Source organism: Poromitra crassiceps (genome assembly GCF_964638095.1).
Source record: "Poromitra crassiceps genome assembly, chromosome: 15".
In the NCBI taxonomy this organism is placed as follows: Eukaryota; Metazoa; Chordata; class Actinopteri; order Beryciformes; family Melamphaidae; genus Poromitra; species Poromitra crassiceps.
Window position 1 is genome coordinate 45,442,649 of NC_139634.1, and position 13,987 is coordinate 45,456,635.

At 43.6% G+C, this 13,987-nt stretch overlaps 1 protein-coding gene across 1 annotated transcript; it reads left to right on the forward strand.

Annotated features, from left to right (window-relative positions):
- The first annotated feature begins 614 nt into the window (after positions 1-614).
- On the forward strand, positions 615-12,903 carry LOC310789675 (voltage-gated monoatomic cation channel TMEM109). The gene is made up of 3 exons (XM_083651333.1): positions 615-1,662; positions 9,902-10,004; positions 12,316-12,903. Exons 1-3 carry the CDS (start codon positions 1,438-1,440, stop codon positions 12,663-12,665), a joined length of 678 nt encoding a protein of 225 aa, XP_083507459.1. The 5' UTR covers positions 615-1,437; the 3' UTR covers positions 12,666-12,903.
- The last annotated feature ends 1,084 nt before the right edge of the window (positions 12,904-13,987 follow it).

The following is a 13,987-nucleotide window of genomic DNA, read 5'->3' on the forward strand; positions in this document are numbered from 1 at the left end:
TAGCCTATGTGTTTGATCTTATAGGGTGAGGTGTTCCTTTTTTAAGATGAAACAGCTTTTACATTACATGGTATATCATTATTATTACATCTTTATTACCACACTATTACCCATATTATCGTGCGATCGGGCTGAAACTTTCAGGGGGTGTAAAGAGCACCCGTGTGGATTTTTTAATTAGGTGATTGCCATAATTAATGATGTGATGTCATCAGTCATGTCAGTGATGATATCATCAGTGATGTCATCCTAACTGGCTGAGGCTTTATAAAGTTCAGTGATGATGTCATGTTCCAGACCAGGGGGGCCTAACTCACAGGTCGGATAGTGTTAAGATTTAAAAATTTGAATGTTACGGTTAAGTAAAAAAAAAAAAAAAACGTTACGATTGTCACATTTCAATTTAAACTGATGTTTATTATTTGAATTCTCCATTTCTTGCTTATGGGCGTGCTCTGTACTTGGGGGGCGTGCTCTGTACTGGCTCCGGCCGGAGCTAGACCCTTCTCGTTTATCCTTGTGCACAGCAGCGCCTTCCTCTGGGCTTCCCTCTCCTTCCTTCCCTCCCTCCTCTCCTCCGCCTCCTATGATCCAGTCGTGTTTGCTGACAGGGGAAACAGTCGTTAGAAACGCTGGACGGAAGGGAGCACCGTGTAGAAACGGCAACAAGGATTTAATTTTTTTTGCTTTAATAAATATGCGAGATAATCCATCGCATTAGCGCGTTTGATGCAAGTCCACAGACAAAGGCAATACGGGACTAAATTGGCGTGGAGCTCAAAGAAGGAATAAGAGGCTTTGGGAGGCTCGTGGTCAACTCCAACACGTCATCGCGTTTTTCCCATCCGCTTCCTTTTACGCGCAAAAGCTGAGAAAGATCCCTTTTGGAGACGTTGCTACAGTGTGTCGGTTCTCCTAACTTTCTGCCGCATCTTAAATGAGATCATCTATCGGCGCTTTTGTGTCGAAGCCCGAGCAGTTGACTAGCTACCTAATATAGTGTTGACGCGGGAGTGTCCTTGACGGAGCGGTCCTAGATTTGGATATTTCCCAGCGCTGCCAAAGTTTATAATTAAAGAGTCGCTCAGATCATTTGGAGTCGTGCGAGGCCTTTTTCCCCCAACACGAGCGGTCTAATTTCTTGATTGGTCACTTGGACGAGAGGTTTTTAATTGGTATAATCTGTAGAAGTTAGTGGGGTTCGTCTCACATTTTTATTGCGCATTGTGAACTGCAGCATGGCGTGTATAATGTAAAATAGTCTCCTGTCGCTTTGTATGACTCCTGTCAACAGAAGCCATTTTTAAATATTTGATTCACACGCCTGAGTCATATTTAACACAGGTTGCAGATCTGCTTATCGTGCTGCATTCCAGCGTTACACAGCCCTTATCCATTTTCTAATTTGATTTTTCTTTCTTTCTTACATTTACAAAAATGGCTTTTTACGCGTCTTGCTTCGTGCGCAGCGGGTGTGCCACGGCTCGGGTTTTATTATCCACATATGTTTTGGTGCTCTGCTTGTCGGCGACGGGCTGCGCCGGGGAGGCCACGGCTCCACCGACCGTCACCCTCCGCACCCTGATCGCGGGAACCTGCGAGGAGATCCACCGGTACGCCGAGTCGGTGGTGGGAACCAGCGTGATCCAGTCCGCTGTGGAGGTATGGTGCTTTCGCCCTACTTGCAACACAACGTTAACTGCTTTTACGCTCTGCTTTCACCCTTTGTTAATATTAACTATACTGATACTGATCTAACTTCCAAGTTGGCATCTCTATATCCTTGATCATTGCTTAACTGTGTATCTGATTTTACCTCTCCATCCTCTCACCCTTTCATCTCTCCATCCTCATCTATTTTCTCTCTGACCCCCCCTGCCCTTCTCTCTCTCTCATCGTGCCCCTCAACTGATCATCTCCCTCGTTATCTCCTATATCTTCTCTGCCCTTCTTATACCATGTCTGCTTATCATCTCACCTCCCCTGCTGTCCCTGCTGCCTCTCCCTCAGCACGCAGTGTTGTTTCTAGAGTCATTTCTCGGTCAAGAGAACGTCTATACGGCGGGCATGGTAAGAACCCACCCTTGGGTGCCTCCATCTCTCCCACCCTGACATGGTCCCTCAAACAAAGCCACCTCTGACTGTTTAGCCCATGTCAAACCATAGCTAGTGCAGAGGGTAGGAGCATGACCAATGACCATAGTGGGTGGGAGTGTGTGTTTTAATACAGAAGTTCTCAAATGTTTTTCAGCCAAGGACCTCTTACAAGATAGAAAATATACTGGGGACCCCCTCATTCAGATTTGTGATTTTGGGCTAAGCTCAATTGTTTCCATGGTAACGTGCTTGACTTTTAAATTGATAGGTTTGTTGGATTAGAATGTAATCAATGAACCATTTTAGATTTAAAGAATACAATATTTTTTGTTGAACTATGAAGCTTTTGCAAAACAAAAAGTTTTCATTCTCCTGAAAACGTTTCGCGGACCCCCTGGCAAAGTGCCACGGACCCCTGGGGGTAGCCTAGGTAAACCCAGCCACCACGTGACCTGCTCTCTCAGTTCCCAGTCACTAGCGTCTAGACTCCGGGCCATTCAGATCGATTTCTGGGGCGATTGAAAGACCCGCGCAGACCCGCAGCCAATGAGTGACGGCGTGACTGCCAACATCAGTCCTGCCGTGATCGGCCAATCAGAGAGTGCGTCTTTGTCAATGACGTGAAACAGCTGCAGCGGCTTAGCACTACCTAGCCGTTAGCATTTGGCCTCTCTAAAGCATAGCTCCCGAGCTAGCTACTAGCTGGCTAGCTATATGGCTATGCAACTACGTGAGGAAATTCAAGTGAAAACAGCTGTTGAGGTTGAGGTCTGTTGATCAAAATAACACCTAGCGTTATCGAAATCGGATTTTAGCGGACCATACAAGCCAGGGCTTCAGAGCTGATCACCTGGACACATTTTATGGCGAAATTATCTGATAAACTTGTCTGTGCTGCTCTGTGGTGATCAGCTAATGTCTTCATAGCATTGTGATTATGATTTAATGCATTATGGAAGATAAACGCTGGTTTAACATAATTAAAATAATTCCCTACCAAACATGTAAAGTGACGCTTCTGGGCAGTAGACCATTTGGGCATAACATTATGTAATGTGACATGAGATCACCACATTTCAATAAATATAACGTTTTTGCACATTTGAATGCTGCTGGTCGTTTGTTTAATGCTGTATATATTGGATATTTAAAGCTGATACACTTTACACAATCAAATCTAACTTATTCACAGCAATACACAGTCCAGTAGTACAGTGGGCTAATTGTTTGAATTATATCGAAATATATTTGCATGGTGTAGCATGTAATGCAGATAATGTAGCTAGATACTCTGACACAGAAAGGCAGACAAGCTAGCAGCAGGGATCTTGTCACACTGATTCCAGATAAACTCCTCTGTCTAGCCAGCTATACAATATTGATCAAAATAACACCTATATCGAAATCGGATTTTAGCGGACCATACAAGCCGGGGCTTCAGAGCTGATCACCTGGACACATTTTACGGCGAAATTATCTGATAAACTTGTCTGTGCAGCTCTGTGGTGATCAGCTAATGTCTTCGCATTGTGATTATGATTTAATGCATTATGGAAGATAAACGCTGGAAGGCTGGGTAGCATTAGCTGACGTCATCCAGGCTACAGTAACATTAGGCTATTATAGTTATGAAACGCTGAAATATTTTGTGAACGCACCAATAGTTAGAGAAGGAAACCTCTCTTTGCATTTTATTTTTTAATAAAAGTAGGCTACTTGTGATATCTCACGTGGTCGATCATCATTGCAAATTTATGTGAACAGCTAGGTTTAATGACAAATATGGAATATCACCCAAGGAAATACCACGGTTTAATGCCAACAGATAAACCATACAGATTTGTTGTAATTGTGAACACATAAGGGAGCAAAGACATGGTTTTCAAGCATAACACAATGTACAACTTTTATTCAAAGACAGGATTGAAAAATATAGGTCACTTGTATTCACTTCAGTAATGTCAGGTCTCAGTCGCATTCACGCTAACTTCTAGCTAGGTCAAACACACCTTAACGTTATGAGTGTGGCCGTTTTGGATTAACATTAAGTCCACGATCAAGTCTAGCATTTCGGTATATTCCTACCTCTTAACATCTAGCTAGCTAGGTTGGATCTGGAATATGATATCGGCTTGATACATTTGATTATAGCTACTCATACAGCCGTGTGGAGCTTATCTAGCTAGGTTGCATCTGGAATATGATATCAAGCCAGTAATGTAGCTAGCTAGCGTTAAATAGGTTTATCTGTAACCACGCTGAAATGTGAGGGCATTAACGTTAATATTTCTAGCTAGGTCAAACACACCTTAACGTTATGAGTGTGGCCGTTTTGGATTAACATTAAGTCCACGATCAAGTCTAGCATTTCGGTATATTCCTACCTCTTAACATCTAGCTAGCTAGGTTGGATCTGGAATATGATATCGGCTTGATACATTTGATTGTAGCTACTCATACAGCCGTGTGGAGCTTATCTAGCTAGGTTGCATCTGGAATATGATATCAAGCCAGTAATGTAGCTAGCTAGCGTTAAATAGGTTTATCTGTAACCACGCTGAAATGTGAGGGCATTAACGTTAATATTTCTAGCTAGGTCAAACACACCTTAACGTTATGAGTGTGGCCGTTTTGGATTAACATTAAGTCCACGATCAAGTCTAGCATTTCGGTATATTCCTACCTCTTAACATCTAGCTAGCTAGGTTGGATCTGGAATATGATATCGGCTTGATACATTTGATTGTAGCTACTCATACAGCCGTGTGGAGCTTATCTAGCTAGGTTGCATCTGGAATATGATATCAAGCCAGTAATGTAGCTAGCTAGCGTTAAATAGGTTTATCTGTAACCACGCTGAAATGTGAGGGCATTAACGTTAATATTTCTAGCTAGGTCAAACACACCTTAACGTTATGAGTGTGGCCGTTTTGGATTAACATTAAGTCCACGATCAAGTCTAGCATTTCGGTATATTCCTACCTCTTAACATCTAGCTAGCTAGGTTGGATCTGGAATATGATATCGGCTTGATACATTTGATTGTAGCTACTCATACAGCCGTGTGGAGCTTATCTAGCTAGGTTGCATCTGGAATATGATATCAAGCCAGTAATGTAGCTAGCTAGCGTTAAATAGGTTTATCTGTAACCACGCTGAAATGTGAGGGCATTAACGTTAATATTTCTAGCTAGGTCAAACACACCTTAACGTTATGAGTGTGGCCGTTTTGGATTCACATTAAGTCCACGATCAAGTCTAGCATTTCGGTATATTCCTACCTCTTAACATCTAGCTAGCTAGGTTGGATCTGGAATATGATATCAAGGCTTGATACATTTGATTGTAGCTACTCATACAGCCGTGTGGAGCTTATCTAGCTAGGTTGCATCTGGAATATGATATCAAGCCAGTAATGTCAGGTCTCAGTCGCATTCACGCTAACCTCTTAACGTCTAGCTATAGCTAGGTTACATCTGGATTATGTATAATATACAGTATAATACTACGCTCACTACGTCATGACATTCACATTAACGCCTCCAAAAATCTACTGTAGCTAGCTAGCGTTAAATAGGTTTATCTGTAACCACGCTGAAATGTGAGGGCATTAACGTTAATATTTCAATTAGGTCAAACACACCTTACCGTTATGACTGCGGCCGTTTTTGATTAACATTAGCGTTAAGTCCATGATCAAATCTAGCATTTCGGTATATTCAGTGTGTGTGTGTGTGAAAAGGATGTTAGCATGCTAGCATTATTAGCACAGAATGTATACAGTCCATGGTACAACGTTAGCCCTTCAAGTCCTGAGGCGAACAGCACTGGAGGATGAAGTCTGCAGTCTGGCATTCAGTGTCCAGCATAACAAGCACGCCTGTTTCCTCATCAGGTTGGCAGCAGCTGTATAGATGATGACTGTTCTTCACAGCCACAAATATCTCTCCAGATCTGCGGCCATCTGCAGTAGGGATCGAGGTTTGGGTCCGTGTAGACACGTCCTGTTCCTCTTTCATTCCCTGACCACCGTCACGCGATGTTCTCTCTTCTTGTAGCTGGTTGTAACCATTTGCGTGCTAGCAGTACTGAAATGAAAAGTGTTAGCTCGCTTGCTAACAACAAAGGTCGCAGAGCGATGACGCCATCTGCTGCACTGCGCATGTGCTCTGTGCACAAAGCTGGTTGGATGACGGTTGCGTAATGGAGCGGTCTATCGGGGGGGGGCAACAACCGCAGGAAATCGTTTAACAATGGTGGGAATCCAGACCATAGTGACTGAGAACAGGTCTGAGAGCAGGTCACGTGGGGGATGGGTTTACCCAGGCTACCCTGGGGGTCCCTGGACCCCCATTTGAGAACCACTGTGTTAATAGGTTCTATGCTTATACACACAGATCTTTGTTTGTGAGGCCACAACAGACTCTCAACACATAAGTTTAGAGTTATAAGTTCTATTATGTTAAATACTGAGATACAGTATTGAGCATCAAAGTTTTGACATCCCAGCTGGCAGCTGTCAACTAACAGTTATAGCTCTAAATGGTCTGCTCCCCCAATGTGCTTTGGATGCAAAATGTGAAAATCTTATCATTATTCTAACTTAGTTTTTAGGGGGACCCAAAATAACTTTATTATCTAAATTTGGTCAAATGATTCCATTGGATTGTTTGCAATGAGCAAACCTCCGGATGGAAGCCTACATTTAATCAAGGCAGTTTAGAACTAACAAACAAGATTGCTTAAAAATAAATTTCCGTGTTGTGATTTCTATTTGAAAGAGCCTAGAAAGGAACAATTATGTAAAATTGCATTTACTTTTTACTCGTATTTTTTATATTCAACATATTACAACTAGCTTGACTGAAATATTGAAGTTTGTGATTGGGTGGGAAAAGGAACATAAGCTGAAATGTGCTTTTTGAGGTGGAACTTCAACTGCATAATGTAACATTCAAGGACGATGAATATGTGGATAACTCAGTTTTGCTTAACATCACTCAAATATAGAGCCGTATTGTTCGCAACTCACAACTTGTAAATCACTGTAATGTGTTTGAGTTAAAAACACATTGACATGGAGCAACAGATGTCTGTGCCTTGCTCGGATGACATACTGGACTGTGTGTGTGTGTGTGTGTGTGTGTGTGTGGTAGCAACAGGTGCAAAAGATATGTGTCCAAACTACCCTTGACCACGCCTGAGGAGGCTTAACTGTATGTGAGGGGGGCGTTAGAGGGAGAGGAAAGCAGTAGAGAGGCTACTTCAATGTGTGTTTGTGTGGGAGCTGTCCAGCTGTCACACTTCTCTGAAGTGAGAGCACAGCTTCTCGGGCTCACCCCACCCACCCCCCCCCCCCCCCACACACACACACACACACACACAGACATCACCACCACGCACACACACACACACACACACACACACACACACACCCCTGCCTGTCAGACTCAACAATGCAGTCAACTGCTGAGACTCTCCACGTGTATCATGAGGAGATCCATCACTCTGTGCACGTTATTAGGAACACCTTACTAATACTGGCTGCTCTCAGTTTTCAGCTCGGTGTCAACCGGCTACCAAAGTGACATCTGCCTCCAGGTTTCCACGCGTTGCCTTCTGAGATGCTTTTCTGCTCACCACAGTCACAGTAAAGATGTGATCTGAGTTACTGTACTGGAGCCGCTCTGTCAGCTCTAAACAGTCTGGCCATCCTCCTCTCATCAACCGCCCACTAGATACTTTTTGTTGCACCATTCTGTGTAAACTCCAGAGCAGAAATGTTTTCACATGAGGGACCCCTAAACTGACAAAGATTAAACCACGGACCCCCATTTGATAGGATTTTGTCCCACGGTCCCCCATATGATAATAAAATTGATGCTTTTAGATGTCTTATTACAGAAAGTGTATAAAACCCCTGACCAAAATAGTCATTGTGTTACTTATGAATGGAATTATAGCGAAAATAAATTACCGCCCTTTTGTTTGGGAACCCCCCTCAAAGACCCCTGGGGGTCCCCGCACCCCCATTTGAGAACCACTGGTCTAGAGGCTGTTGTGCATGGAAACTGGCAAAAGAGGACCACAATGGAAATAAGTCGGGTAGACTTTGTGTTTTATCATCGTCAGAATGGTTTTTAATGGATGCATTGTTGGCAAATGGGTTTCAGCTTTATATGTATTTTAACGTTCTTTCTAATAAATCAAAGTTAGTGAGACCACTTTCTTTCCCACATTCTGATGTTGAATGTGAGCGTTAACTAAAGCTGCTGACCTGCATCTGCATGATCTTCTTATGCATTGCATTAGCCTACTGCCACATGATTGGTTGAATGGATACTTGCATGAATAAGCAGGTGTACAGGTGTTCCTAATAAGGTGCTGGGTGAGTGTGTAGTGTACAGTATTATATAACAGCAGTAGTGGGTGTAGTGTGTAGTCGCTGTAACTTGTGTATTTAGAAAGTCATGCTATATAGAGAGGCAAAGTTAACATCACTTCCTGCTTCAGCACTGTACCAGAGATTTTCTTTCGCAATTTATTTTCCCATAGACATTTCATAAAATGCTTATAAAAAATAGTTTTACTTGGTCAAACCAAACGGTTCAGCTATATTTAGAATCGGGGGAGACCATAGAACATCTCACTCGGACCAACAACAAAAAAAAACATTGAAAAAAAACATTTTCTTTAAGCGCATTTTTTTTACGTTTTGGTCTGAGTGAAATGTTATGTGATCTCTCCTGTTTCTAAATATATCTGTATCGTTTGGTTTGAACAACTAAAACTATTTTTATAAGCATTTTACGAAATGTCTATGGGAAAATAAATGGTGAATGAAAATCTCTGGTACAGTCCTGAAGCAGGAAGTGACGTTCCACTTTGCCTCAGTCTACTTCAAATAGCTCTGTCACCTCCATAGAATGTAACCCAATCACAGATGAGTGAGCCAACAAGACAATGGAGTCAAATAACAGTTGTGTGTGTGTGTGTGTGTGTGTGTGTGTGTGTGTGTGTGTGTGTGTGTGTGTGTGTGTGTGTGTGAGAGAGTGTGAGAGTGTGAGAGAGAGAGAGAGAGAGACAAAGTGACCGCCTACTTCCTGCTTCAGCCCTGTACCAGAGATTTTCATCCGCTATTTATGTTCCCATAGACATTTCGTAAAATGCTTATAAAAATAGTTTTACTTGGTCAAACCAAACGGCTCAGATATATTTAGAAACAGGAGAGACCACATAACATTTCACTCTGACCAAAACGTAACAAAATTGCGGATTTAAAGAAAATGTTTTTTCTATGTTTTTTTTTAGTTTTGGTCTGAGTGAAATGTTCTATGGTCTCTCCTGATTATAGCGTTAGCTGAGCCGTTTGGTTTGAACAAGTAAAACTATTTTATAAGGATTTTATGAAATGTCTATGGGAAAATAAATGGCGGATGAAAATCTCTGGTACAGTGCTGATCAGCAGGAAGTAGGCAGTCACTTTGCCTCTCTATTAGTACAGATCAAGTCCATATCAACAGCTGCTCCCACTCTATTTTAATGTCACTCATCATCAGTCTTGTGGTTATATACAGGTTATATATATATATATATATATATATATATATATATATATATATATATATATATATATACAGCGCCGGTGGTGTTCATCATATCTGACGAAGCAAAATCTAGGCCAGGATCTGTATCTCCTTTAATCATCTCTCCATGAAAGATTATTAATATGAACTGAATGTTCTCTCTCCATTGCTCTGAGAAGATGTAACCCCCCCCCCTCTCTCTCTCTCTCTCTCTCCAGTTTGTGGGGATGGTGATCCGATTCCTGGCTGAGGGAGCTGCCAGTGGTCTGAATGTCATCGCTGTTTACGTCACAGAGATCCTCAGAGTCACAGGAGTGGATGGTGGGTACCAGGATGTCCCCATGCTTGTGTATGAATTAGGGATGTCACAATATATCGCGATATCAAAACGAGAAAAAGAAGCTGAACATGGTGGCACTGATCTGCATCTGATTGCATGCTCGCTCTCCTTTTCATTGCTTTGTTTGAACAGACGAGGGACGTTACAGACACGGAGGATGAAAATGGTGAAATTACTCAATATTAGCGTGGAGGATGCCCCCTGAACTTACAAATCGATCGCAAAAAAATATTGTTAAAATATTGTATCGTTATCGTGAACCCAATATCGTGTATCGTATCGTATCGTGAACTGAGTGTATCGTGACACCCCTAGTCTGAATGTATGACTGCTGGATGTAAATGGATGCACCACTGCCTCTCCTCTATGTATTTGTGATTTATTTGAAATATGTGGCTTCACTGCCAACAGACACAAAGAGTTCACTCACAGTCAGAGCAGGACGACGGTGAACACGAAAATATGCCGCCGTCTTGCCTCTCCCTCGGGGGAAACTACCTGCCACTCCCTTCCCTGTGCGGGAGTGCAGGTGTTTGTGCTCCTGTGGCCCTTATGTCCCAGGTCTTTGTAACAGGTCTTTGTAACAGGTCTTTGTAACAGGTCTTATGTCCCAGGTCTTTGTAACAGGTCTTTGTAACAGGTCTTTGTAACAGGTCTTATGTAACAGGTCTTTGTAACAGGTCTTTGTCGAGCTCTAGTCTTCATGAGTGGAGAGAAATGAAGAGGTCAAATTAACCTGAACTGGGGGGCCCGGGTGGTGAGGCGGTCTTTTCTCCCGTTGTTACCGCCGGTTTGGTCGGGTGTCCATACAGACACAATTTAGCCGTGTCTGCGGGTGGGAAGCCGGACAACGGTATGTGTCCTGGTTGCTGCACTAGCGCCTCGCCTCCTCTGGTCTGTTATTCCTCCACATAAAAATGTGATTTATTTATCGGCCCCTTTTCTCCAAATGAATTGTACACGGCCAATTTCCCCTGCCTAAAGCAAGAAACATGCTGCGTGAGCCTCCTGCCTGAAGCAAGAAACATGTAGCCTGGGTAAACCCAGCCTCCACGTGACCTGCTCTCAGGCTTACCCTGCTCTCAGTCACTGTAGTGACTGCAGTGACACTACAGTGACTGAGAGCAGGGTAAGCCTGAGAGCAGGTCACGTGGAGGCTGGGTTTACCCAGGCTAAGAAACATGCTGCCTGAGCCTTGTCGGTGGCAGCTAGACCTACATACTCCACCGTCAGCTTGACGAGGGGGTCCCAGGGGAGTCCCCAGTCAAATGAGTAAATTGTGTGATTTCATTATGATTTCAATGACTAGAAGTTAGCCCAAGGATATAATGTAGTGCAGATATATAACATATACTGGTCATAGCTTTCTCCACTCTCTCCACATCTATCTATATTATAGTATAGACCCTTTTTGAGTGGATGTCACAAGGTTAGTTGCGCACGCTCTGAGGAAGCAAGTGAAGCCGAAACGAGATCCCGGGAATACTGGAAAAAGATGTCTTGTGCCGTGTAGACGCTGGACTTTCCCACTAGGAAATATGACGATGTCCGGTGCTGCAACTTTAACGATGTAGTTGGATCCTAGACCCATCCTGACAGTGAGTACAGGTCAAGAAACCTCACTCCATTGAAAGAGTTTGCTTATTTGTGTAAGGTAACCTGTCTGTTGCTGGCAAAGCTTTAAAATACATGGAGGAGGCATCCGGATCTTCCATATTTCTATGACAGCTGAACTGCTAGTTGTAACTTTCTGCAACCAGTTCAGCTCCACCCACAAAATACATAATCGCTGTTTACAAACATAAAAAGGGTCTATACTTGCAATCTTGCACTGTTCACGTCAGTTGCGTCGACCCGACAGTCCATCACACATTTGGGGAGCTGCACGCCAGCAACTCCGGGCGAGCATGGCGAGGGCTTTCACATCTGAGTATACTATAAATTACACTTAAGCTGTCCCGATTGTTGCTCCGCCCCCTCTGCCGATCTGGGGAGAGTTGTAGACTAGCACATGCTTCCTCCGATAGATGTGCACAGCGATGAGTATCACTGGCAGGACCGCCCGAACAGGCGCCCCAACCGACCAGAGGAGGCACTAGTGCAGCAACCAGGACACATACCCTTAATCCGGCTTCCCACCCACAGACACGGCCAGTTGTGCTTGTAAGGACACCCGACCAAGCCAGAGGCAACACGGGGCTCAAACCTGTGATCCTTCCTTGCACTACCCAGGTGCCCCTAATAATAATCACCTTAACTGTAACATGTGTTTGTGTGTCTCCCTCATCACAGTCCCGCTGCCGTTCCCCCGCTTCACTCCAGAGGGCGTGACCTCGGTGGCCCAGTGGGGTCTGCTGGCCCTCATCGGCTACTGGCTGCTGACCGTCGTGCTCCGCCTGGCCATTGGCGTGCTGAGGCGGGTGTTCTGGGTGCTGAAAACTGTGGCGGCGCTGTGGCTCTTCGGACTGATCGTGAGCGACGCCGGAGCCTCGGCGGACCTCACGGCCATGCGGCTGGCGGGCCTGGTGCTGGGCTGCGTGCTGTTGGGCCTGCCCGCCTCCGGCTCACAAAACACTGTGACACTGGAGCAGCGGCTATGCGGGCTGGAGAGACGCCTGGAGGAGGTGGAGGGGAAGGAGTGATGGGTGAGGGCGGAGGTCGAGGAGTTCAGATGGACATGGGTGATGGTATTGTTGGTTAAGGTAACGGTAATGTTGATGGTTTCTATGTGTGTGTGTGTGTGTGTTAAGACTATTATGGGAAATAAAGCGATCTCTGGGATTTTTCATCGGAAATGCTCTTTTTATTTGCCTCAGTAATATGGTTCCTACGTAAGTATGGAAATTGATTTTAGTAATTTCCAGGTCTGGAAATGTATGGAAAAAGGAAGGAAAGATATTTGTTTCCAGCAGAGATGGGAAGTAACTTAAAAGTACTTAATGCTTTGTTACTGTACTTGAGTAGGATTTTCAGGTATCTGAAATCCTGAGTATTTACTGAGTATTTATTTTTCTGACAATTTTTTCCTACAATTTAACACAAATATCTGTACTTTCTACTCCTTACATTTTCAAAACAGGCTAGTTACTTTAGTTTCAATGCATGACAGCCAAATATGATGTAACATTGTTTGTCTCTCTCGTCTCCCACCCCCTCAGCTTTTACACATTATGTGCACCTTTTTAATGCAAAAACCATATCACACAAATTATTAAAAAAAAATCTTGGAGAGGATCTTTTAAGTTTAATAGTCTTTTTTGAATTATATTAATATGATGTCAGTTTATATTAGCATTGCACAGAAACAGCCGGTAGAAATACTTATTTTGTACAAGTAACTGTACTTCTACTTAAGTAAAGAATGTGTGTACTTTTCCCATCTCTGTTTATTGATAGTGTAAAATTAGTTCAAATGCATGTTGACAGATTACATGTGGTTAGAAACTGTCAACTACTACCACTCACAGTTAGAATGAGAGATCCAAACTGGAGCCAAAACCATCAGAGTAAGAACAGCTGACAGAAGCTCACAGTTGGAACAGAGCTTTTCTCATTATGCCCTCTGAACAATGGCCTGTTCACCACATACACACACACCACTCCCTGACTTGAGGAAACCTGTTTGGTGGCCTCACACAGATCAATCAGCATCCAGATCTACTGGATCCCAGTCGATTTAGTACCTGCAAAGATCTGCTCCAGCCTCCAGGTGACATCAAAAACTGCAGCATTCCGTGCATCCTGGTGGCTCACCTGGTAGCACGTGTACGATGAAGGCTCGCTCCTTCGTGTGCGTTCGAATCCAACCTGAGATTCTCTGCCGCATGTTCTCTCTCTCGCTCTCTCTCCCCCCCCCCCACCTTTCCTGTCTGCCTACTGTTCTACCTAAATAAAGGCAGAAATGCCCCCAAAACTTACCCCAAATCTAAAAAAAAAATAAGACTGCAGGATACTTTGCTGAAGG